The 27,661-nt window shown below is 43.7% G+C and overlaps 1 protein-coding gene across 1 annotated transcript in view; it reads right to left on the reverse strand.

Annotated features, from left to right (window-relative positions):
* GGT7 (gamma-glutamyltransferase 7) overlaps window positions 1-27,661 on the reverse strand; it is an 82,073-nt gene that overhangs the window by 49,044 nt on the left and 5,368 nt on the right. The window contains exons 2-3 of the mRNA XM_040330397.1: window positions 8,325-8,551; window positions 4,069-4,220 (exon numbers count right to left, since the gene is read on the reverse strand). Of these exons, the coding sequence (XP_040186331.1) occupies window positions 4,069-4,220; window positions 8,325-8,551 (379 nt within the window). The remainder of the gene's footprint in view (window positions 1-4,068; window positions 4,221-8,324; window positions 8,552-27,661) is intronic.

The raw sequence follows: 27,661 nt of genomic DNA on the forward strand, positions 1-27,661 counted from the left end.
CCTGACTACAGGAAGCTGGTTGAGTCATTATACAGCCTGGGCTCACGACCCCAAGCAGTAATGCATGCTAAGATATGAACAGCAGAACTCACGTGAAAAACATTCCAATATGGGAGCACTGCTAAACCAGCCCACAGCTTGCTGGCAAGAGAAAGAAGTGATCACAGCTTTTAAGGACATTTTTAAGGTATGTATAAACTATGTTTTAAATAAACACATGCAGGGAGGTGTACAGCGAGAAGATGGAAAATATATTGTACCATAACAATGAAGCATGGCTTCACAGTTAATAGGTTATACTTGATCATTTTCTAGATAAGCAAGAACAAGTAGACCAGCATTGGATATATTATGTGTAGCGCTTATACAAAATGAGAAATAAAACCCAATTGATATATGATGGTGAGTGGATATACCACTAAAAAGTGATGTGCTCACTGTGACAACTACAATAACTATAATTGTAACGTTAAATTCATACAAAATTGAATATGAGAAACTTAAAGTCCATAGATAAATAAATATAAAGTGCACCAAGTGCTGATAAGATGACTCAGAAGAGAGAACATCAATGACTTTCAAGTGACTCTTGTAGGCAAAAAATCGTGACACCTTGTGTAGAATGTGCAGACCCACCACCGGTAAAAGTGTGAGCTTACCAGAGGGAATGGACTCAAGGGAACTTACGTCTCCGTGAGCGTAAGGCCTCGACAGAATCCATCAAGAAACTTGGTGGGAGAGCTTTTTTGCCGAGGAAAACGGTCGTGTGTACGTTTTTCATCTAGGAAACTGTCGAGGAACTCAGCGAGAAAAAAAGAGAACAAGTTCTCTTTTTCCTCGACGGGAGTCTCAATTTCCTCGTCGTGTTCCTCGTCGGGCTGGTTTTCGACGAGAAACTCGAGCGTGTGTATGCTAAGAAACCCGCGCATGCTCAGAATAAAGTATGAGACGGGCGTAAAAGTAGCATTTGTAATGGAGATAACACATTTTTCATGCTGTAACAGACTGAAAAGTGCAAATCGTCTCTTACCAAACTTTTACTTAAAGTGGAGGTTCACCCTATAAAAAATTTCTAACACTACATCCAGCCCAGTTCTGCAAATAAAATGACACTGACCTTTTTTTTTTTTTCCCCTGTAGATAGCGTTTAGCCATAGAATTCACCGCGGCTTCCGGGTAGGGAATTCCGCGGGAGTGGGCGTTCCTATTGACATGCCAATTGACTGACATGCTAAACGACGGCGCACACAGCGCATCACGACTTCCCGAAGGAAGCTCGGGTCGGCTCTATTCGGAGCCTGCGCACCGGTGCCGAATAGAGCCGAGCCGACCCGAGCTTCTTTCGGGAAGTCGTGACGCGCTGTGTGCGCCGTCGTTAAGCATGTCAATCAATTGGCATGTCAATAGGAACGGCCACTCCCGCGGGATTCCCTACCCGGAAGCCGCGGTGAATTCTATGGCTAAACGATATCTACAGGGAAAAAAAAAAGGTCAGTGTCATTTTATTTGCAGAACTGGGCTGGATGTAGTGTTAGAAATTTTTTATAGGGTGAACCTCCACTTTAACACGCAGTAGCATGAGATTAGCAAAAGCAGCCCCCAGGGTTGTGCCAGTGGAATCAAACTTCCCCTGCCGTTGTATGTGTTGTACGTCACCGCGTTTGAAAACGAGGAGATTTTGTCTTGACCGTGTGTACACAAAGCAAGCTTGTCGAGTTCCTCGACAAGCCTAACTAGGAACTTGTCGAGGAAAACGATGTGTCTTTTCCGACAAATTCCTTGGTCGTGTGTACGAGGCCATACAGGCATAGGTTGTTATAACCAATGAAGTGAAAGCTGAAAAGTCCTCAATGGATATATCTCTTAGCCTACAGACATCAGTGGGAACAGAAGTAATGAATCCACAAGGAAAATGGTTTTGGGTACGTGATGTGAACTTGCCCCAAGTTTAAATCAATGGTATGAGGAGATAAAAGAAAAAAGATGGCCACATCGCGTAATCTCTTTATAAAAAGTAAATCAAAAATTATTGCAGCTATTAAACTTACATTTTAGCTGGAATTTCAAGCGCATTTATAAAAAAAGGTGGCAGTGGAATCCTCCCGAAGCGTATCGTGTTAATACACTTCGTTTCGTGTTAATACACCCCAGACGAAGTGTATTAACACGAAACGTGTCGGGAGGACTCCACTGCTGCCTTATTTTTATAAAGCTCGGGAACCGGGGCACGTGCCCGGCAGCCGCGATGTCTGCCGGGCACGCGCTATTGCCCGCAATCACGGCAGGACCATGGATCTGTGTGTGTAAACACACAGATCCATGTCCTGTCAGAGGTGAGGAGACCGATGTGTGTTCCCAGAACAGAGAAACACACATCGGTCTCCTCCCCTTGTGACTCCCCTCCCCCTACAGTTATAATCACTCACTAGGGAACATATTTAACCCCTTTATCACCACCTAGTGTTAACCCCTTCCCTGCCAGTCACATTTACACAGTATTCAGTGCAGTTTTATAGCACTAATCGCTGTATAAGTGTGAATGGTAAGTAACTGGTAGGAAAACTATTACTAATGTTTTAGGTGTCCTTTAACGAGTGGCATTTGCTGTGTGTTTCTTCAGGCCAACATCTCAAGCTCTCCTAAATGCACCTATTATGTTACAGTTAATGGATCCTTATTTGAGATAATCATATATGGAATGGAGAGGTTGTTACTGGCAGAGTTACAAGAAGCAAAACAGGATTATAACATTCGTAGACAAGAAATGATCCCTATGACGGTGAGAATGAGCATATCTCTACAGAGATATATGACTGAACTAACTTTGGGTTTACAGACATTGTGCCTGATTTTTTTAGCTGATAACCACTTCCATACCGGGCCTATTCTGGCACTTCTCTTCTTCATGTAAAAAATCATATTTTATTTGCTAGAAAATTACTCAGAACCCCCAAACATTATATATATATTTTTAGCAGACACCCTAGGGAATAAAGTGGCTTTCAGTGCAATTTTTTTCTGGCACAGTATTTGCGCAATAATTTTTCAAATGCATTTAAAAAAAAAAAAAAAACGTTTCATGAATTTAAAAATAAAAAACAGTAAAGTTAACCCAATTATTTTGTATAATGTGAAAGACGATGTTACGCTGAGTAAATAGATACCTAACTTGTCATGCTTTAAAATTGTGCACACTCATGGAAATGCGCCAAACTTCGGTACTTAAAAATCTCCATAGGCGACGCTTTAATTTTTTTTACAGGTTACAAGTTTAGAGTTGCAGAGGGGGTCTAGTGCTATAATTTTTGCTCTAGCTCTAACACACGCATCGATACCTCACATGTGTGGTTTGAACGGCGTTTACATATGTGGGCGGGACTTACATGTGCGTTCGCTTCTGAGCGCGAGGCACTGGGCACAGGGGCGTTTTAAAAAAATTTTTTTTACTTAATTTTTTTTTATTTTTACACTTGTTTTTACTTTTTTTTTTATCGCTATTATTTCTATTACAAGGAATGCAAACATCCCTTGTAATAGGAATAGCATGTGGCAGGTCCTCTTTATGGAGATATGCGGGGTCAATAAGACCCCACATCTCTCCTCCAGGCTGGAAAGCATGAGATCAGGAAAAAAAAATTGTCGCCTGAAAAAAAGGATATCTGAATGATGCCTGTAGCTGCAGGCATCATTCAGATATCCCCCCCTAAATTCCAGGACGTCATATGATGTCCTACGGTAGGGAAGTGGTTAAACATGCTTTGGGGGGGGGGGGGGCGTTTCCCTGCTGCAAGTTTTTAAAAGTGGGGGGTCAAACGGAAAAAAAAATTGGCCCCTGGGGATCATCAGGCCCCTTATATGTGTAATGCCTGTACCCCCTGATGGCGGCTCTGGGCACCACCGAAGTTGATACTGATAGTCGATTGTGCACAATGTAAGGGAACAAAGCTTTTCTATTTGCCTTCTGCTACTAAAACATTAGCTTTCTCCTCAGTTCAACAAAACAATGACAAAAAAAAACAGAGGTTAGCAGTGAAATCCAAAACAGCGAATAAACTGCTTTGCACTTACCCTCCAATGCCTGATGTGTGGGGATTAACAATTCCCAGACAAAGAGCGGTGACAATGGCTGCATCAACGGAGCTCCCTCTTTTCTCCAGCACCTCAATACCCAAAGCTGTACAATGGGAAGCATCACTCACCACTGCCCCCTGGTGGAAAATCTGAAAGGGGCAAACACCAACACATGCATTTTGTGTATTATTACATTGTGTCAAAATTTAGTGTGTCACAAAAACATAAGATTGTACTATTCAAGAGCAAAGAGAGTCAATGCAGAAAATATGTTTTGATTTTAATACCAAGTGCTGTCAAATTAGCACCTTTTATCCAAGCTCCTTTGCAGAAAAGCTACATAGAAGGTGCACAGTCAAAAATCTCAACTCCGCTCAAAGTTGGTTTAGTATTTTGGTTTTAATGTTCAACTCTAGTTAAAACTTTTATTTTTTTTAGGACTGAATAGAGCAATAAAAGGTTAACACCTGTTTTTAGATTTTTGTCTATGTGTCTCTTCTGGAGGGATTTCCCCACACTTCTTGTCTTGCAGGGAGTGAGCAGACATCTCCACAATGGGACAATATTATATGCAATTGGTCCATAATTGTACTATTAAAGGGGTTGTAAAGGTTTGTTTTTTATTTTCTAAATAAGTTCCTTTAAGCTAGTGCATTGTTGGTTCACTTATTTTCCTTCGATTTCCCTTCTAAATGTTTTTTTTCTTTGTCTAAATTTCTCACTTCCTGTTTCTCCACAGTAAGCTTGCCCCCCATCATCCATGGGGGTTAGTCAGCCAGAACAGCTTACTGAGGAGGAACAGGAAGTGAGAAATTCAGACAAAGATAACAAAGAAAAAAAACATTTAGAAGGGAAATCAATGCACTAGCTTAAAGGAACCTATTTAGAAAATAAAAAACGAACCTTTACAACCCCTTTAACCACTTGAGACCCGCGCTATTGACAAAAGATGTCAACAGCGCGGCTCTCAGGTGCGCGCAGCGGGTAAACACTGTGCAGCCGCATCGCTGGGGAGCCGATGCGTGTACCTGGCGGCCGCGATGTCCGCCGGGTACACGCGATCGTCGGTGACACAGCCGGTAACAGCAGGGACGTGGAGCTCTGTGTGCTGTTAGAGGAGAGGAGACTGGTCTGTGTCTCTTGTACATAGGGACACAGCATCGGTTACCTCCCCCAGTCACCCCCCTCCCCCCACACAGTTAGAACACATCCAGGCTACACATTTAACCCCTTCCTCACCCCCTAGTGTTAAACCCTTCCCTGCCAGTCACATTTATACAGTAATTAGTGCATTTTTATAGCACTGATCGCTGTATAAATGTGAATGGTCCCAAATTTGTGTCGAAAGTGTCCGATACGTCCGCCGCAATATCGCAGTCCCAATAAAATCGCAGATCGCCGCCATTACTAGTAAAAAAAAAAATAATAAAAAAAAATCATAATTCTGTTCCCCATTTTGTAGGCGCTATAACTTTTGCGCAAACCAGTCGCTTATTGTGATTTTTTTTTTTTTTTTTACAAGAATACGTCGAAAAATACGTATCGCCCTTAACTGAGAAAAAAAATAGTTTTTTTTTAAAAAAAAAATTGGGATATTTATTATAGCAACAAGTAAAAAAAATATATTTTTTAAATTGTCGCTCTATTTTTGTTTATAGCGCAAAAAATAAAAACTGCAGAGGTGATCAAATACCACCAAAATAAAGCTCTATTTGTGGGGAAAAAAGGATGTCAATTTTGTTTGGAAAGCCACGTCGCACGACCGCGCAAATGTCAGTTAAAGCGACGCAGTGCTGGAAGCTGAAATTTCGCCTGGGAACGAAGGGGGTTTATGTGCCCAGTAAGCAAGTGGTTAATAGTACAATTATGTAACATTTGTATATAATATTGTCCCATTGTGAAGATGTCTGCTCACTTCCTGCAAGACAAGAAGTGTGGGGAAATCCCTCCAGAAGAGACACATAGACAAACTTTAAGTTTGAGTGGAAGACAGCGCTGGACTGATGCTGCTTGGGGCTGAAGAGTTGCAAGCTACTGTGTGGAGGGTATAAAGGAAATTGCTTCCAATTTTCCAATTCCAATTCCAAGTTGTATCCTAATTGTAGGTGATAGACTCTGTTAGGGTCTAGGGCTGCTACCTTTCTATAAATGACAATGGAAGCATTGCACAGGAAACACTTGGGTGATTGAAGAGGAGCGACCGATGTCCAAAAAAAGTCTAATTTGATTAATTATATTGTTGTTTATTGAAGATAAACAAATAGAGTCAACACGTTTAGTGCTTTTATATAGAGAGAAAGTTATTTTAAATGATACATTTATCATTTAAAATTCAAAATGTTTTAATTTTAATATACCATTTGCAGTATGATTTTAGAGACTAATGCCCTGTACACACGATCGGTCAATCCGATGAGAACAGTCTGATGGATTTTTCGATCAGTTAACCGATGAATGTGACTGATGGTCCGTTGCGCCTACACACCATCAGTTAAAAAACTGATCGTGTCAGAACGGGGTGACGTAAAATACAACAACATGCTGAAAAAAGTTTAATGCTTCCAAGCATGCGTCAACTTGATTCTGAGCATGCATGGATTTTTAACCGATGGACGTGCCTACAAACGATTGTTTTTTTTCTTTCGGTTAGGTATCCATCGGTTAATTTTAAAACAAGTTTCACATTTTTTAACCGATGGATAAATAACCGATGGGGCCCACACACGATCGGTTTAGTCTGATGAAAACGGTCCATCAGACCGTACTCATCGGATTGACCGATCGTGTGAACGCGGCATAAGAGGATTCCAATTAATCTTTAAACTATATTTAACAGCACAGATTTTTGCTTTGCACAAAGCAACGTCGCTCTTTCCCCTTTACTTATTTCTGTTTTCAGTGTTAACTTGATTTATATTTGTTTATTTGGTCTCTATGTTAATTATTTGTTAACCATTTGCAGATTTTCTCCTGAAGAAGCGGTTCTGAGACCGCAAAACTAGTTGAGATATGCAATCCGTGAACAATCATCCCAATGTGATTTTCCACTTTTGGGGACCAATATGCTGGTGACCTATATTGATTGTTTATCATGCATTTTTATGTGTAATTGATTATGTATACTTTTATTCTTTCTTAGTTTTATATTAATAACATTTTTCTTTTTTTTATCGACTATATAACTTGAATTCATATCAATCAAACCAGTACCGTAATAGTCCATCCCTCTCTGTCTGTGGGGAACCGGTTGGGGATCGGTTTCCTTATTTTTCTATCACTGTCAAACAAGATACTAAGCTAGCTACTGCATTATTCTGAACACTCAGCTTTTCTGAGCTGAACCGGGGAAATTACAAATTCTTTTAGTGCAAGTTATCTCATTGAAGTAGCAATAATGATCAGTCCAATTTTAAAGCTGTCTGATTAATCATTCTGGGCATGTGCATGAAACAAAATTAAGAGATCTTCATATGATTTGACCAAAAATAGTCCAGTCCAGAATCTGTCATCTCATTCTATGCCCAGCTTTATGTTGGCTGCACACAAGTACAAAAAAATCGTATAAAGGCTGTGATCGTATAGTGGTTAGTACTCTGCGTTGTGGCCGCAACAAACCACGGTTCGTATCCGGGTCACGGCACCAAAAAAAAAATCGTATGAAATGGGCAGGGCCGCCATCAGGGGGGTACAGGCAGAAAACATGTAAGGGGCTCGGTGGTCCCCAAAGGCCCGGCCGGAGCCCCCCCGTTTTTTTACAATTTTTTAAAAAAAATTCTTAATTATTTTTTTTTGTCATCTCCCTAACCACCCCCCACCTAAATTTGCATCGGCAGACTCCGTCCCCCCCCCCCCGCAGATCAATTCGCGGTGCAGCACCCCCCCGCTTCTCAATACACGGCACTCCGCCGTTTCTCAATTCGCAGCACACCCCCCCAGCTTCTCAGTTCGCGCCACCCCCTCCCCCCCCCCGCTGCCTGAAGCTGCGTAAGGGGCCCCAAAATTCCTGATGGCGACCCTGAAAATGGGTTTTAACTTACTAACACTATCCAAAAATGAATATCAATATCATGTACATGTGTGACCATAAAAGTTAGTCTAAATGCACCAATTATGCGAGTGCAAAGCCAAATGGGCTAAGAAAATAATTCACTAGAAGCTACACATATGGTAAAGTACGGTTCCCATTTTCTAGTTGCTAAATTTACTTTTAAAAGAGAACATGTGGCTTTTGACATCATTTTCAACATTCTTACCTGAGGATCTCCAAAGTAAATCTGCATGATGAGTGCTATTGTGACACCCATAGCGAAAGTGACACAGGCAGTTATAATGATGGTAAGGCCATCCCGCCGGCAGCTGCACTCCGAGCTGAAGGGGTCTTTGACGGTTTCACGGAGGGGGGAGGCATCCTGGCTTCCCATCTCAGAAGACGAGGATGGCAGGCGTTGCAGACGGGCTGATTTGAGGAAGGCGTCTGGGTCTGTGAAAACAGGGGTACCACGGAAGAGAATTACTTTCTATGAACAATCCAGAAATTCACCATCACAATCTTATTAATATTTAAGGAAGATTATCCCTTAATTTATATTCCATATGGCAGCCAAACTGAATTATTTGAAGTCACCTGTCCTGCAATGCTTCCGTCCCTCTAAACTCCTTCAGTTTAAGATTAAAACACCAGTCATAAAGACCTGTTATTACGAAGAGATATCGGATTTCTACAGTAAATCCCTCAGTTTAACTCTTTTATACACAGAGAGCAGTATTTTTAATTAAAGCTGGAATAAGTGGAATATCTTAGTTGCCTGTCTGCTATGCTAACCTTATGACTTCAAAACATTCTCATTTGCTCTAATGTAACCCAAAACTTTAGGTGAAGCACCACTCCACCGCTAAAAGGTCCATGTATTACTTTATTCCAATAAAAGTTTAGGGGATAATCAAAAGAATATCCAATGGGGCAGATCCTCAAAGAAATTACGCCGGCGTATCTGTTGATACGCCACGTAATTTAAAATTTTGCGCATCGTATCTTTGTTTTGGTATCCACCAAACAAGATACGACGGCATCTGTGTTAGATCCGACAGGCGTACGCCTTAGTACGCCGTCGGATCTAAGATGCAATTTTCTGGCGGCCGCTGGGTGGCGTTCACATCGTAATCCGCGTCGAGTATGCAAATTAGCTTTTTCCGACGATCCACGAACGTACGAGCGGCCGTCGCATTCTTTTACGTCGTTTCCGTACGGCTTTTTCCGGCGTATAGTTAAAGCTGCTATCTGGTGGCGTACTCAATGTTAAGTATGGCCGTCGTTTCCGCGTATAATTTTGAAAATGTTACGTCGTTTGCGTAAGTCGTCCGTGAATGGGGCTGGACGCCATTTACGTTCACGACGAAAACAATGACATCCTTGCGACGTCATTTGGAGCAATGCACCCTGGGAGTTTTGACGGACGGGGCATGCGCAGTTCGTTCGGCGCGGGGACGTGCTTCATTTAAATGAAACACGCCCCCTACTTGCCGCATTTGAATTCCGTGCCTTTTACGCCGCGAGAAATACACTACGCCGCCGTAACTTACGGCACAAATTCTTTCAGGATTCAAACATTTGCAAAGTAAGTTACAGCGGCGTAGCGTATCTCACATACGCTGCGCCCATGCAAATGTATGAGGATCTGCCCCATAGTGTTTTGGTTGAAAACTGAAGCTTGAAAACAATGTAAATGGACTAGAAGTGAACTGGACCTTTCATGGTATTTCTTCCGGTGTCTCAGGAACCTTGTGTAGCATGTTCTCATTTCTGTGCGCACGTGCAGGGACATGAGCATAGAAGCCTCACAAGATGTGCACGCACGGGCCTTGGCGCATACATACATGCAAGGGTGAGCCCACAGATCTTGGTGCCTGGTGGCCTTTTTTAAACCAGAGGTCTACCTAGCCTCATTACTGGATTGTCTTTAGCTCCTGATCCATGTGTCCTTTAATCTTGAACCTGCTGTTCTTGTTACTGATCTGGCTATGTTTATGCTTCTCTTTGGATTTCCTTCACCTGTTTTGCCTTCCGCTCATCTGTGTTACCAACCCCAGCCTGGACTTTTGACCATGACTCTGCCTTCTGACTTTGTACCTCGTTGCCAGTACGTTGCCGACCCTTAGCTGTCTCGAACCTGGAACTTGACTGTGATTCTGTACGTATCTTCCTGGCTTCTGCCGAACCAAGCTAGTGACCCGGTTCCATACGTCTTCAAAACTCAAAATCACTGCTCCAGCTTAGACCCCTTTTCACTCTGGGGCGTTTTTCTGGTGTTTTTCAGGGGCTTTGGCATTAAAAAAAAAGCCTGAAAGAAGCCTCATCTGCTTTCAGTGCTTTCAGAGCCCTTTTACATTGCCAGCACCCGAAAAACACTGGTAAAGCGCTGCTAAGACCCCTTTCACACTGGGCATTTTTCAGGCACTTTGGTGTTAAAAAAAGCTCCCTCAATGGGAAGGGGGCTTTAGTAGCGGTGTATTCAACGCTCCTAAAGCACTGCAAAGAAGCCGCTTGCATGACTTTTTTTGACGCCCTGCCAGCGCAGCGCATCAGTGTGAAAGCACTCGGGCTTTCACATTGGGATTGCAGATGCAGCTTCTTTCAGGCGCTTTACAGGCGCTTTTTCTAACGCTAAAGCGCCTGAAAAACACCCAGTGTGAAAAGGGTCTTACTGCCACCTGCTCCCTTTTGCTACCCTAGCAATCCCTGTTCTCACTACCAGGGGTGCTTGGATGGGAATTGTGCAAGAGGCCATCCTCGTCATCTTGGGTTTCACAGTCAGGAACATGGTACTGTGTGATTACCAGTAAAGGTTTTATCAGCTGCTGGTTTGGCAGGCTCTTTTTCAATCCCTAGCCCGGATAAAGGGTTGTTTTTGGACACCCAAAGCACTTTGGATACTCTTTGTATTGTCCTGACTTTTATTGGAATAAAGTTTTATCTGGACATTTTAATAGTGGCACAGAGCTTCTGTTTACATTTTGGTTACATTATATAACAAGCCAAGGGGACCATGATGAGCCTTTGGGGTGCAGAAGCCACCTGCCTGGGAACCAGTTTACTTACATCAACATCAATAAGATAGCAATACCAGTCAAGCACTATTTTCCACTTTCCTCAACTACCAGAGTTTTCTTGCTGTCTGTGTCCCCCACTACGGAGATTCACTTCTCTATCTGTCCTGGTCCCCATTCTCTGTTATAAAGTAATGGAAAATCCCAAATTTTTGAGTTATCAGGTCAAGAGAAATCTTTCAAGAGATAAATCTTGATGCCAATTATCTAAAGCCTCGTACACACGACCGAGGAACTCGACGGGCGAAACACATCGTTTTCCTCGTCGAGTTCCTTGTTAGGCTGTCGAGGAACTCGACAAGGCAAGTTTCTCCATTCCCGTCGAGGAAAAAGAAGACATGCTCTCTTTTTGGCTCAACAGGATCATCGACAGTTTCCTCGTCGAAAAATGTACACACGACCGGTTTCCTCGGCAAAAAAAAATCCCAAGTTTCTTGCTGTTTTTTGCCGAGAAACTTGGTCGTGTGTACGAGGCCTGAGAGAGCTTTGGAGAGATTTCCACTTGCTTACTTATATTTCCCAAATTTTTGAAAGGGGGGAGAGACACGTTATAGCAGAAAGTGTGTAGGCAAGTATGTAATGGATGCACCAATACAACACCCCATCATGAACATGAACAAATAATATGTAAAAATTATTGGCTAAAGCTTAAATGTAATCGGTTTATACTTTTGGCTTTTCTAGTGGGAGCTTTGCTTTCTGCTGTTTCTCTGGAACCAAATGAGAGGTGAGATCTCACTAATGTTACAAAGAGAGAGTTGAAGGCTCATTCACACCATATGGTGAGCTGACGCTTATCACGCTGTATGTCAACGTGTGTTGGGTTAAGGCAGCCAGTTCAAAGTGAATGGTCCACTAAAGCACCAAACACAGCAAAAACGTTTCTTGGCAGCGCACTGCATGTTGTGCTGCAATGCACATCTGTCACCAACGTGTGTTGGAGCAACAATCATAATAAATAACACTGCATTACATTAAATGCATGTAACGTGCATTACTGTGCATTGCCGTAATGCTATAGTGTGAATGGACCCTTGAATCTGATTAGGATGTTAACCATTCCTTACTCTATCCAATATGAAAATGGCTTTATATAAACTTTAAACACAGTGGCCCAGATTCTCAAAGGAGATACGACGGCGTATCTCCAGATACGCCGTCGTATCTCTGAGTCTGAGCGGTCGTATCTATGCGCCTGATTCTTAGAATCAGTTACGCATAGATTTCTATTAGATCCGACCGGCGTAAGTCTATTACGCAGTCAGATCTTAACTGCATATTTACGCTGGCCGCTAGGGGCGTGTACGCTGATTTACGCCTAGAAATATGTAAATCAGCTAGATACGCGAATTCACGAACGTACGCCCGGCCGGAGCAGTACAGATACGCCATTTACGTTAGGCTTTTCCCGGCGTAATGTTACCCCTGCTATATGGTGGCATACATGCGGCGTACCAATGTTAAGTATGGACGTCGTTCCTGCGTCGAATTTTTAAAAATTTACGTCGTTTGCGTAAGTCGTCCGTGAATGGGGCTGGACGTCATTTACGTTCACGTCAAAACCAATACGTCCTTGCGGCGTACTTTGGAGCAATGCACACTGGGATTTTCCACGGACGGCGCATGCGCCGTTCGTGAAAAACGTCAATCACGTCGGGTCATGGTTAATTTACATAACACACGCCCAACTCTTCACAATTTGAATTAGGCGGGCTTACGCCGGCCTATTTACGCTATGCCACCGCAACTTTCTTTTAAGAATACGGCACTTGCCTGTAAAAGTTGCGGAAGCGTAACGTAAATAGGATAAATTACGCCCGCACAAAGTTACGCGCATCTACGTGAATCCGGGCCAGTGTAATATTCTACATACACTATCTCCCAAAAGTGAGTACACCCCTCCTATTTTTGTAAATATTTTATTCTATATTTTCATGTGACAACACTGAAGAAATGACACTTTGCTACAATGTTGTGTAGTGAGTGTACAGCTTGTATAATTAGTAAATTTGCTGTCCCCTCAAAATAGCTCAACACACAGCCATTAATGTCTAAACCTCTGGCAACAAAAGTAAGTACACCCCTAAGTGAAAATTTACAAATTTAGCCCAATTAGCCATTTTCCCTCCATGGTGACATGTGACTCGTTAGTGTTACAAGGTCTCAGGTGTGAATGGGGAGCAGGTGTATTAAATTTGATGTGATCGCTCTCACTCTCTCATACTGGTCACTGGAAGTTCAACTTGGCACCTCAGGGCAAATAACTCTCTGAGGATCTAAAAAAAAAATGTTTTGCTACATAAAGATGGCCTAGGCTATAAGAAGATTGCCAATACCTTGAAACTGAGCTGCAGCACAGTGGCCAAGACCATACAGCGGTTTAAAAGGACAGGTTCCACTCAAAACAGGCCTCTTCATGGCCAAAGAAGTTGAGTGCACTTGCTCAGCGTCATATCCAGAGGTTGTCTTTAGTGCTGCCAGCATTGCTGCAGAGGTTGAAGGGGTGGGGGGTCAGCCTGTCAGTGCTCAGACCATATGCCCCACACTGCATCAAACTGGTCTGTATGGCTGTCGTCTCAGACGGAAGCCTCTTCTAAATACAATGCACAAGAAAACCTTCAAACAGTTTGCTGAAGACAAGCAGACTAAGGACATGGATTACTGGAACCATGTCATGTGGTCTGATGAGACCAAGATAAACTTATTTGGTTCAGATGGTGTCAAGCGTGTGTGGCGACAACCAGGTGAGGAGTACAAAGACAAGTGTGTCTTGCCAACAGTCAAGAATGGTTGTGAGAGTGTCATGATCTGGGGCTGCATGAGTGCTGCCGGTGATCTGACGATATGCTATCCTCCGACGGAAATCACTGAACCTGAGCAGCTGTAGCAAGAGGTCCAGGGCGACGTGGAATTTGCTGTAAGTGGCCAGTCGGCCTCACGCCCTTGCTCCGCTCGGACGGCTCGCTGCGCTCGCTCAGCCTCCTGACTCTTTTTTTTTAACATCCTCAAATCCACTGGGATGTTAAGGAATGAGTCTGGATGCCGCCCGAGGTTCGGAGATTTCCGTGGGCTTCGTCTGCGCCCGCGCAGTCAAGCAGGGAACCATATAGGGGAACTAGATCAAAAAGACACCGGCACTGGGGAGCTACAGTTCATTGAGGGAACCATGAATGCCAACATGTACTGTGACATACTGAAGCAGAGCATGATCCCCACCCTTCGGAGACTGGGCCTCAGGGCAGTATTCCAACATAATGACCCCAAACACACCTTCAAAATTATTTGGTGGTGGACTGGCCAAGCATGTCTCCAGATCTAAACCCTATTGAATATCTGTGGGGCATCCTCAAACGGAAGGTGGAAGAGCACAAGGTCTCTAACATCCACCAGCTCCGTGATGTCGTCATGGAGGAGTGGAAGAGGACTCCAGTGGCAACCTGTAAAGCTCTGGTGAACTCCATGCCCAAGAGAGTTAAGGCAGTGCCGGAAAATTATGATGGCCACACAAATTATTGACATTTTGGGCCCAATTTGGACATTTTCACTTAGGGGTGTACTCACTTCTGTTGCCAGTGGTTTAGACATTAATGGCTGTGTGTTAAGCTATTTTGAGCGCAAATTGACACTGTTATACAAGCTGTACACTCACGACTTTACATTGTAGCAAAGTGTAATTTCTTGTGTTGTCACATGAAAAGATATAATAAAATGTGCAAAAATGTGAGGGGTGTACTCACTTTTGTGAGATACTGTACTGTATATTATTCACAGAGCAGTGTAAAGCTTATACATCAAAGCAACCAATCAGATGTTGTCTTTCAGCTGTTCAGGATGGTCTGAAGTTTGAAGTATAATGTCATATTTGTTCTTTTGAATAACTTCACTGTATATGTTACTCCTCTGTTTTATGTCTAAGGCCACGTGTGAATTTATATTAAATAAGCACAGCTAGTACCAGGTATCTGTATTCGAGTGGAGGTGCATTCTGAACATTCCATTTAATAAATACCTCTTGAACCCATAAAGAGATTGTGCATTGCTTACAGTGAAGATATGAAAATGTTGGCACAGAATGCAAGTTGACCCTGTGGCATCACATCACAATGACGCAAACAGTGCAGAGATATAGAGATAGGGCACAGAGGGTGGTCAGACAGACATACAAACAGAACAAAATGATAAACTCTACTGACTGGTTGTGTACCTGCCTCCAGCCTCAGGTAAGACACAAATCTATTTTTTTTTTAGCATTGATAACCTTAAAGGGGTTGTAAAGGGACAATTTGTTTCCCTAAATAGCTTCCTTTACCTTAGTGCAGTCCTCCTTCACTTACCTCATCCTTCCATTTTGCTTTTAAATGTCCTTATTTCTTCTGAGAAATCCTCACTTCCTGTTCTTCTGTCTGTAACTCCACACAGTAATGCAAGGCTTTCTCCCTGGTGTTGAGTGTCGTGCTCGCCCCCTCCCTTGGACTACAGGAGTGTCAGGACGCTCTCTACGTTGCAGATAGAGAAAGGAGCTCAGGACGCCCACTAACACACAGCTCCTTTCTCTATCTGCAACGTAGAGAGCGTCCTGACACTCCTGTAGTCCAAGGGAGGGGGCGAGCACGACACTCCACACCAGGGAGAAAGCCTCGCATTACTGTGTGGAGTTACAGACAGAAGAACAGGAAGTGAGGATTTCCCAGAAGAAATAAGGACATTTAACCTCCCTGACGGTATGATTATTTCATTTCATTATTTCATTATTTGCAAGGAAATTTGGCGTTTTATACTGTAGGCCTGTAATTTTTAGGAATAACTCAATTAAATCTGACCAAACAAGAGTCTAGTAGGCATCCCGGGTATGACATTTTTTTAAAAACAAAATTATAAATTATAATATAATAAATAATTATAAATAATTACAATAAAAATGATTCAATAATGTAATCAACTCAAAATCACTGAAATTTGCTCAGTTGCAGAATTGTTGCTGTCATTACTTTTATTTTTTTATGACGAATTTCCCCACAAATCGCTATCGGACAATTCTGCAAGTGATTATAATTTATTATCGCTGTTTTCTAGCTGCTCTAAAACCATTTTTGACATAAAGGGACACTTTTGGTTGCTATGGACAATCTACAGTTTGCAGGCAGAAAGAACAGATTTTATTATATAAAAGTACATGCAGGACACTGGGCAGACCACTAGGGACAAGGGGGAGGTGTATTTTTTACATACAGTACTGTAATCTATAAGATTACAGTATACTGTATGTATTGTGTTTGTTTACCTTTTTGAATTTGGCGCCGTTCTCCGCCCCCGTGCGTCGTAACGTCGCAGGGAACGGAGATCGGCGGCACACAGAGGCACTGTGTGAATCGAGCGAGGTCCCGCTCGCTCACACAGCGCGGTGGCATCGCTGGATCCAGGGACAAGGTAAGTAAACCAAGCCTGTGGATTCAGCGAGCCTGAGTCTGACTCGGGGTTACCGATCGTAGCCAAAAAATCTCACCCCGAGTCAGACTTGGGAATACCGCCAGGGGGGTTTAAAAGCAAAATGGAAGGATGAGGTAAGTGAAGGAGGACTGCACTAAGGTAAAGGAAGCTATTTAGGAAAAAACTTTTGACACATTTTTGGGACCATTGGCATTTTTATAGCGATTAGTGCTATAAAAATGCATTGATTACTATAAAAATGACACTGGCAGGGAAGGGGTTAACACTAGGGAGAGAGGATGGGGTTAAGTATGTTCCCTGGGTGTGTTCTAACTGTAGGGGGGGTGGACTCACTAGGGGAAATTACTGATCGCTGTTCATGCATTTCTCCTCTGACAGGCCCGGGAGCTGTGTGTTTACACACACAGCTCCCGGTTCTCACTCTGTAACAAGCGATCGCGGGTGCCCGGCGGTGATCGCTCAGGAGCTGGGAGAGATGACGTAGATCTACGTGCTCTCGCCCAGCAGAGCCGACCTGCCGCCGTATAGTTATACGGCGGCTGGTCAGCAAGCAGTTAATTTTCCTTCCATGTGATTAGGTATTCTTTGCAAAGTGAAGCTTTACCTTATTTACTAAGCTCTAGAGCAGGAAAGAAAAAAAAACAGCATTTTGCCTGCACATGATTGGATGATGGATGTCAGCAGAGCTTCTGCTTATTTACTAAGCTCTGGGGCAACTGTATATTTGTATTTAGTAAATCAACACCTATTGTACGTAATGTAATTGCTTGCAACTGTATAATTTGTATATGGATTTGTAAATAAATACTGTATATATTCGAGTATAAGCCGAGTTTTTCAGCACATTTTTTTTGTGCTGAAAATGCCCCCGTCGGCTTATATTCGAGTCATCTTTTTGTGCCTGATCTCCAGGACTTTGGGGACACATGTAGCCCCTCTTCCTCTACAAGTGTGCAAAGTTTGTTGTCCGGGGGACTTACGGCCAGGGAGCACCGATTTTTCAAAGCCAGGCACCAATTCCATAGACTCCCATGTTAAATGATAATTTCTCCAGTGACTTTGGGGACCCGGTACCGGCCGGCCGTAGACTCCCATGTTAAATGTCAGTGTAGTCATGGACACAGTGGGGCATGGGCATAGTGAGGCATGGGCACAGTGAGGCATGGGCACAGTGAGTCATGGGCACAGTGAGGCATGGATCCAGTGAGGCATGGGCACAGAGAGGCATGGGCACAGTGAGGCATGGACACATTGAGGCATGGACACATTGAGGCATGGACACATTGAGGCATGGGCACATTGAGGCATGGGCACAGTGAGGCATGGGCACAGTGAGGCAAAGTGAGTAACAGTAAGGCATGGGCACAGTGAGGCATGCAGATGGACACCCTAGGCTTATACTCGAGTCAATACGTTTTCCCATTTTTTTGTGGTAAAATTAGGTGCCTCGGCTTATATTCGGGTCGGCTTATACTCGAGTATATACGGTACTGAAAAATTGTATTACATAGCTCCTAATAGTTCCTAATTTTTAAGAACTGTTCCTTCTTCCTCTACAAATATCTTAAATTTTGGGGCAGATGCATAAAAAAATGACCAAAAGTGTTATACTGCACTGAATCTTTCATCCAGCCTCTAATGCATTGGTTGTTTTTTAAAAACTAGCAGTGGCTGTCAGAATACCCTCACAGCGGCTTCATCTGATTGTATTTTTCAATTGAAGGTTGTTGGACAGGAGGGGGCTGAAAGGGCCACCCACAAAGCGAATGTTGTTGGTCCATCAGGAACTAGCTGAAATCTATACAGTGTATGGACAGCTTAACCACTTGCTGACTGCCTCACGTACATATACGTCGGCAGAATGGCAGAGGCAGACAAAGCAACGTACCTGTACGTTTCTTTGAATCTGATGCCTAGCGGGAGCAGTGATCACCGTTGTGTCACTTGTAGCCCAGCCCCTTCATAGAATCACTCCCTAGCACACACTTAACGCCCTTCCTTGCCTCCTAGTGGTTAACCCCTTCCCTGCCAGTGTCATTTACACAGTAATCAGTGCATTTTTATAGCACTGATCGCTATAAAGTCCCAAAATAGTGTCAAACGTGTCCGATGTGTCCGTCGTAATATCGCAGTCACGATAGAAATCGTAGATCACCGCCATTACTGGTGAAAAAAAAAAGAATAATAAAAATGCCATAAAACTATCCCCTATTTTGTAGAGGCTATAACTTTTGTGCAAACCAATCAATATACGCTTATTGAATTTTTTTTACCAAAAATATGTAGAATATATATCGGCCTAAACTGAGGAAATTAATATTTTTTTTTATATATTTTTGGGGGATATTTATTATAACAAAAAGTAAAAAATATTGCTTTTTTTTCCAAATTGTCGCGCAAAAAATAAAAACCACAGAACTGATCAAATACCACTCAAAAGTAAGCTCTTTTTGTGGAAAAACAAGGTCATCAATTTTGTTCGGGTGCAACGTCGCACGACCGCGTAATTGTCAGTTAAAGCGACGCAGTGCAGAATCGCAAAAAATGGCCCGGTTATTGGGCAGCCAATTCTTCTGGGGCTGAAGTGGTTAACATAAGGGGTTTGATTTACTAAAACTAGAGCACTCAGACTCTGGTGCAGCTCTGTATGGTAGCCAATCAGCTTCTAACTTCCGCTTGTTCAATTAGGCTTTGCCAATAAATCCTGGAAGCTGATTGGTTTCTATGCAGAGCTGCACCAGATTTTGCACTCTCCAGTTTTAGTAAAACTTCCCCACTCTTTCAAAAGGCTAAAAAATACTATAAAAATCTCCTAAACTAAAAAATAAATTCATAGTTAATAATTCTCTTTAATTCTCTCTGGCAATAGAAGGGACTTTTACGACTTAGGCCCCGTACTCACGACCAAACATGTCTGCTGAAACTGGTCCGCAGGCCAGTTTCAGCAGACATGTTTGGTCGTGTGTGGGCGCGAGCGGGCCGAATTCCAGCAAACATTTGCCCGCCGGGCCTTTTCCCAGCAGACAAATATTCCTGGACTTGTTTTAAAACAGTCCGCTGGAATCCTGCCCGCTCGGACATGTACGGTCGTCAGTACAGACCTACCGTACATGTCCAGGCGCCCGCCGTCCCTCGCATGCGTCGAATGACTTCGACGCATGCGTGGAAGCATTTTAAAGGCGGGCCGCCCACGTCGCTGCGTCATTGTCGCGGCGACACCGCGTCATCGACGCGGCGACACCGCGGACACGCCCCGCGTATTGTTTACGCGCGGACTTCTGTACGATGGTGTGTACAACCATCGTACAGAAGCCCTCTGGCAGACATGTATGGTGAAAACGGTCCGACGGACCGCTTTCACCATACATGTTTGGTCGTGAGTACCCGGCCTGAAGTATACTGGTACATATTTGAGTTTAGTGTCACTTTTACTGTGGACAAGCAGGGCCGGCCCTATGATGGGACCGGGTGGTACCATGGGTACCAGGCAGCAGTTTTAGGCCCCGTTCACACCTAGGCGTATATACGCCTGTAGTGTGAACGCCGCTGCCGCCCCGACACGCCAGAGGGATGCTTTAGCATTGCCCTCTATGGAGATGGTTCACATCTCCACGCCGAACGCCGGACGCCTGACGCCTGCCGCCTGAAAAAAGGTCCCGGACCTTTTTTTCAGGCGTCTTTCGGCTTTCGGCTAGGAGATGTGAACCATCTCCATAGAGGGGGTCACAGGCTGCATTCACAATCGCGGCGTTTTGTCGCCGCGAATCGCGGTACAAAACGCCTCTATTTGCCGCCGCAATTCGCGGGACAAAACGCGATTCAGTACGCTATAGTGTGAATGCAGCCTTAGGGGGGCAGCATACTGATGCCCGCCAGCCCGTTCCGCTACCCAAATAAAATTGATGTCCTTTTTTCCCCACAAATAGAGCTTTCTTTTGGTGACATTTCATCACCTCTGCGGTTTTTTATTTTTTGTGCTATAAATATATATATTTTTTAACTTTTTGCTATAATAAATATCCCCAAAATTTTGAAAAATTTACTATTTTCTTCAGTTTAGGCCAATATGTATTCTTCTACATATTTTTGGTACCAAAAAAAAAACACAATTAGCGTACATTGATTAGTTTGCGCAAAAGACATTGTGGCTGCCGGCAATTCACAGGTCCCTTTATACTTCTGGATACATGCCATGGCAGGTCCTTTTATACGCCTATATGCATGTATAGAGCCATGACAGGCCCTCTTCATACATCTATAGAGCCATGACAGGCCCTCGTTATACTCCTTTATACATGTATAGAGCCATGACAGGTCCTCTTTATACTCCTATATACATTTATAGAGCCATGGCAGGTCCTCTTTATACTCCTATATACATGTATAGAGCCATGACAGGTCCTCTTTATACTCCTATATACATTTATAGAGCCATGGCAGGTCCTCTTTATACTCCTTTATACATGTATAGAGCCATGACAGGTCCTCTTTATACTCCTATATACATTTATAGAGCCATGGCAGGTCCTCTTTATACTCCTATATACATGTATAGAGCCATGACAGGTCCTCTTTATACTCCTATATACATTTATAGAGCCATGGCAGGTCCTCTTTATACTCCTTTATACATGTATAGAGCCATGACAGGTCCTCTTTATACTCCTATATACATTTATAGAGCCATGGCAGGTCCTCTTTATACTCCTATATACATGTATAGAGCCATGACAGGTCCTCTTTATACTCCTATATACATTTATAGAGCCATGGCAGGTCCTCTTTATATTCCTTTACATGTAAAGAGTCTCGACAGGTCCTCTATATACATGTATAGAGCCATGACAGGTCCTCTTTATACTTCTTTATACATGTATAGAGCCATGACAGGTTCTCTTTATACATCTATAGAGCTATGACAGGCCCTCGTTATACTCCTTTATACGTGTATAGAGCCATGTTAAGTACTCTTTATAGTCCTATATACATTTATAGAGCCATGACAGGTCCTCTTGATATCCCTTTACATGTAAAGAGTAATGACAGGTCCTCTTTATACTCCTTTATACATGTATAGAGCCATGACGGGTCCCCTTTAGTTATCATGATATAAAATAATGAATGTGGGGGCCTTTTGGTTGGCGTGATTTTTTTCTGGGGGGGGGGGGGGCAGCATTTCATTCTTGGTCCCAGGCAGCACAATGTCTTGGGCCGGCACTGTGGACAAGAGATAGTTAAAGAATAACTGAAACACTCCTAATGTGGTTGATTTAATCTCAGCAGCCCTAAATTATTAATTCATTTGCAGTACATGCTTTTAATGAAATTTTGGCATGACTGTATAAAAGAAAAACGCAGAGGGAACGAGGAAGAGAGAGCATGCAATGTATTCCCATGTTACAAGAAATTCCCAATCCCCAGTTATATGTTCTCTTTGCTTATCCTCAAAGATAAACAGTGAGCTCTTCTCTTTCTATACCTCAAGCCTGTCCAACGTTGCAGTTTTAGATATACCGGTATCTGTTTTCTCCCCTAAAGCCTCAAATCTATGTTTTTTTTACATCTGTCCCTGATATGTCTGAAACCAACATGCTTCTGATGTGAAAATCCCAAGATTTTAGCTGCCCCGCCTCTGCACTGCCTCCTGGCGTGGTGGCCATCTGTAAGCCCAGGGGCCCCATAGTCTTCTATTGCCCGGGGGCCCCATGAGTTGTCAGTCCGCCCCTGCTTAGGCCCCTTTCACATTGAGGAGTTTTTCAGGCGGTACAGCGCTAAAAATAGCGCTGCTATCCCGCCTGAAAAACTCCTTCACTGCCTATTCAATGTGAAAGCCCGAGGGCTTTCACACTGAAGCGATGCGCTGGCGGGAGACAAACAAATCTCCTGTCAGCAGCATCTTTGGAGCGGTGAATACAATGGGAAATCGCGGCAATACCGCCCGCAATGCGCCTCTATAGAGGCGCATTGCGGGCGGTATTAACCCTTTATCGCCCGCTAGAGGGGGTTAATACCGCACCGCTAGCGGCTGATTCCCGCTGCGATATACCGCCACCGCGGCTACAAGTCTAATGTGAAAGGGGCCTTAATGCAGCAGAAGAAAGACACATCATGCATACTTCCCTTCGATTTCTGAAGATGTCCAGCAGTGCCATCAGCACAGTACTGGAGGAAACCAGTCAGACCCAGGTACACCCATCTCCTGTCTGGAGAAGTCTGGCCAGAAGTGGTTTTCATGGAAGAATTGCAGCCAAAAAGCCATACCTCCGACGTGTAAACAAGGTTGAGCAACTCAACTATGCATGAAAACATAGGAACTGGGCTTCAGAAAAATGGCAGTGGGTGCTCTGAACTGATGAGCCAAAATGTGAAATATGTGGCTGTAGCAGGAGGCAGTTTGTTTACCGAAGGGCTGGAGAGCGGTACAATAATGAGTGTCTGCAGGGAACAGTGAAGCATGGTGGAGGTTCCTAGCAGGTTTGGGGCTGCATTTCTGCAAATGGAGTTGGAGATTTGGTCAGGATCAATGGTGTCATCAATGCTGAAAAATGCAGGCAGATACTTATCCATCATGCCATACTATCAGGGAGGCATGCGATTGCCCCCAAAGTTATACCACAACAGAACAACGACCCCAAGCATAGCCACTGTCATTGAGAACTATCTTCAACATAAAGAAGAACAAGGAGTCCTGGAAGTGATGGTTTGGCCCCTACAGTCTCCCACTGAGTCCTGATCTCAACATCATCGAGTCTGTCTGGGATTACAGAAAAAGAGAAGAATTTGAGGCAGCTAACATCCACTTAACCCCCCTGGCGGTGTTCCCGAGTCTGACTCGGGGTTAGATTTCTGTGCTGCGATCATTAACCCCGAGTCAGACTCGGGCTCGCCTCGCTAGATCCACAGGCATGGTTTACTTACCTTGTCCCTGGATCCAGCGATGCCACCGCGATGTGTGAGCGAGCGGGACCTCGCTCAATTCACACAGCGTCCTCCTGTGCGGCCGATCTCCGTTCCCTGCGACGTTACGACGCACGGGAGCGGAGAACGGCGCCAAATTCAAAAACGTAAACAAACACTATACATACAGTATACTGTAATCTTATAGATTACAGTACTGTATGTAAAAAATACACACCCCCTTTGTCCCTAGTGGTCTGCCCAGTGTCCTACATGTACTTTTATGTAATAAAAACTTTTTCCCTGCAAACTGTAGATTGTCCATAGCAACCAAAAGTGTCTTTTTATGTCAAAAATGGTTTTAGAGCAGCTAGAAAACAGCGATAATAAATTATAATCACTTGCAGAATTGTGCGATAGCGATTTGTGGGGAAATTCGTCATAAAAAAAAAAAATAATGACAGCGACTGAGCAAATTTCAGTGATTTTGAGTTGATTACATTATTGAATCATTTTTATTATAATTATATTATTATTTGTTATAATTATTTATAATTATTTATTATATTATAATTTATAATTTTGTTTTTAAAAAAATTTCATACCCGGGATCCCTACAATACTTTTGTTTGGTCAGATTTAAGTGAGTTATTCCTAAGAATTACAGGCCTACAATATAAAATGCCAAATTTCCTTGCAAATAATGGTACCGCTTTCAGCACCTTTTTTCTAAAAGAATCATACCACCAGGGAGGTTAAGATCAGTGGTTAGTCCTGTAAGATGTTTGGAACAACCATAGGTGTGCGCACAGGGTGTGGTCGGGTGTGCCGGGCGCACTCTAATCACCCTGTGTGGTGCAGATTTCCCCTGTTTAAACCCCTAATTTTTCACCAAAGCCCCCTACCAGGGCTCCTAAAAAAAAAAAAAAAAAAAAAAAAAACGACAAAAAAATGTTATTGTGAAAAAAACTACTAACACCATCCACTGCCCTAGTGATACCAATCTCTACCCTACTGACACTGTCCACTGGAAAAAAAGTACAAACTGCTAGGACTTCTAAACTTTACACACAAAACTTAAAAAAATGGCGTATAGATACAGGTTAACTTCTTCATCATACATTGGGGTGATTTAGTAAAACTGGAGCACTTAGAATTTGGTTCAGCTGTGCATGGTAGCCAATCAGCTTCTAACATCAGCTTGTTCGATCAAGCTTTGACAATAAGGGCCCTTTCACACAGGGCGGATCAGTAATGATCCGCCTCCGTGTGTCCGTCAGCTCAGCGGGGATCCCCTCAGTAAAAACCGCCCTGTCTTTTCTCCGCTCTCCCCTATGGGGGGATCGGATGAACACGGACCGCGTGTCCGTGTTCATTCTATCCGATCCGCAGACGGAAGAAAAAATAGGATTTTCTTCCTTTCGCAAAATCGGATCTTTGCGTAGGCGGGTGATTACGGGTGTCAGCGGATGTTCATCCGCTGACACCCGCAATCACATAGGGACCAATGTATGTCCCGTTTTCATCTGCAAACGGATGGATGAAAATGCGGACATACGGTCCGCACATGTGAAAGGGGCCTTAGGCCCCTTTCACACTGGGGCGGGATGTGCTGTGGCAGTATAGCGGCGCTGTTTTTAGCGGCGCTATACCGTCTGAGTTGCAGCGGAATCACGGCGGTATTCGGCCGCTAGCGGTGCGGTATTAACCCCCGCTAACGGCCGGAAAAGAGTTAATACCGCCGGCAATGCACGTTGCCGGCGGTATTACCGTGGTTTCCCATTGCTTTCAATGGAAAGGAGCGGTGAAGGAGTGGTAAACACACAGCTCCTCTCACCGCTCCAAAGATGCTGCTGGCAGGACTTTTGGAGCGGTCCCGCCAGCACATCTCCTCAGTGTGAAAGCCCTCAGGCTTTCACTCTGAGAATGCAGGGCAGGAGTTTTTCAGGCGGTATTTCGATGCTATTTTTAGCGCTAAAGCGCCTGATAAACTCCTCAGTGTGAAAGGGGCCTTAAACTTGGAAGCTGATTGGTTTATATGCAGAGCTGCACCAGATTTTTTCATGCCCCAGTTTTAGTAACTCTCCCCCAATGTATTTGCCTATATTGCCAATAAAAATGTATCTAAAGCTAAAACAAATGTTGCAATGTTCTGAACCATGTTTGGTTACAACAGTGTTACAATGTGCTACATTTAATGACTGTAAAAGAAAGGAGGAGAAAAGGATAAAACGTTTACCACATATCTGCCCATGGGATGCAGCATTTATAAGGTAAACTTTCATTTGCATTCACCATTAATTCAGAAAATGATAATACATTTTTGGATAAAATACCACTTTAAATCTTTTTTTTTTTTAAGTTTACTTTTCTCTGTGTTGTTAAAAGGATGGTTCACCTTTACAAAAAAATAAATAACTGCCTATGCAGGTAAGGGAAGTTTGTAGATTAAAACAAACTGTGCAGCTCTGACTAAAAATGAATAAAGCCCTTGCTGTACATGTAGGCCATTTACATACCTTATAAAGCCTGACTGAAATACTCCCAGGATGTTTCTAAGTGAGGCCTAGTCATCTCTGCTCACCTAGTCCATCATCTCTTTCTCTGATCCAAGCCCCCTCATATGCTTTTTCTCTCCCCTGATGAAGTAGCTCTAAGAGCAGCATTTGAGAGTTCATCCCTGTGATGGAGGAGGTGAGCAGAGATGACTAGGCCTCACTTCAACATCCTGGGAGTATTCCAGTCAGGCTTCATAAGGTATGTAAATGGCCTAAACCTATATCAAGGGCTTTATTCAATTTTAGTCAGAGCTGCACAGTTTGGGGTAGATTCATAAAGAAGTTACGCTGGCGTATCTATTGATACGCCGCGTAACTTCTAGGTTGCTCCGGCCTATCTTTTTTCTGTATTCAGAAAACAAGATACGCCGGAATTTGGCTAAGATCCGACTGGCGTAAGTCTGTTACGCCGTCGTATCTTAGTTGCATATTTAGGCTGGCCGCTAGGTGGCGCTTCCGTCGATTTCCGCGAGGAATATGCAAATTAGGTAGTTACACCGATTCAGAAACGTACGTCCGCCCGGCGCATTTTTTTACATTGTTTACGTTAGGCTGTTTCTGGCGTAAAGTTACCCCTGCTATATGAGGCGTATCCTATGTTAAGTATGGACGTCGTTCCTGCGTTGAATTTTGAAAATTTTACGTCGTTTGCGTAAGTCGTCCGTGAATGGGGCTGTGCGTAATTTACGTTCACGTCGAAAGCATTGGCTTTTTGCGGGTTAATTTGGAGCATGCGCACTGGGTTACTTTCACGGACGACGCATGCGCCGTCAAAAACATAATTTACGTGGGGTCATGTTTTATTTGCATAAAACACGCCCACCTCTTCACAATTTGAATTAGGCGCGCTTAGGCCGGCAGATTTACGCTATGCCGCCGTAACTTAGGGCGCAGGTTCTTGGTGAATACAGAACCTGCCTCACTAAGTTACGGCGGCGTAGCGTATCTGAGATACGCTACGCCCGCAGAAAATTAAGCCAATCTACCTGAATCTACCCCTTTGTTTTCATCTACAGATGCCCCTTATCTGCACAGGCAGATGTGGTAAACGTGGACTATCCCTTTAACCGCTTGCTGACCGTCCAGTAGATATACATCGTCAGAATGGCACGGCTGCGCAAAGCAACGTACATTGTTTTGAATTTACCGCCGTGTGAGCACGCGCGCCCCTGCCGCAAGTAGATATATATCGTCAGAATGGCCACGGCTGCGCAAAGCAACGTACGTTGCTTTGAATGTGCCGCCGTGTGGGCACGTGCGCCCCTGCCGCAAGCTCCGTGACCGTGCCCGCAGGACCCGCGGACTCGATGTCCGCTGGTGTCCCGCGATCGTATAACGGAGCTGCAGAACAGGGAGATGTCTGTGTAAACAAGGCATTTCCCTGTTCTGCCTTGTGACAGGACACTGATCTACTGCTCCCTGTGATCGGGAGCAGTGATCAATGTTGTTTCACTGGTAGCCCAGCCCCCCACAGTTAGAATCACTCCCTAGGACACACTTAACCCCTTCCTCGCCCTCTAGTGGTCAACCCCTTTCCTGCCAGTGTAATTTACACAGTAATCAGTGCATTTTTATAGCACTAA

Source organism: Rana temporaria, chromosome 12 (genome assembly GCF_905171775.1).
Source record: "Rana temporaria chromosome 12, aRanTem1.1, whole genome shotgun sequence".
Classification (NCBI taxonomy): Eukaryota; Metazoa; Chordata; class Amphibia; order Anura; family Ranidae; genus Rana; species Rana temporaria.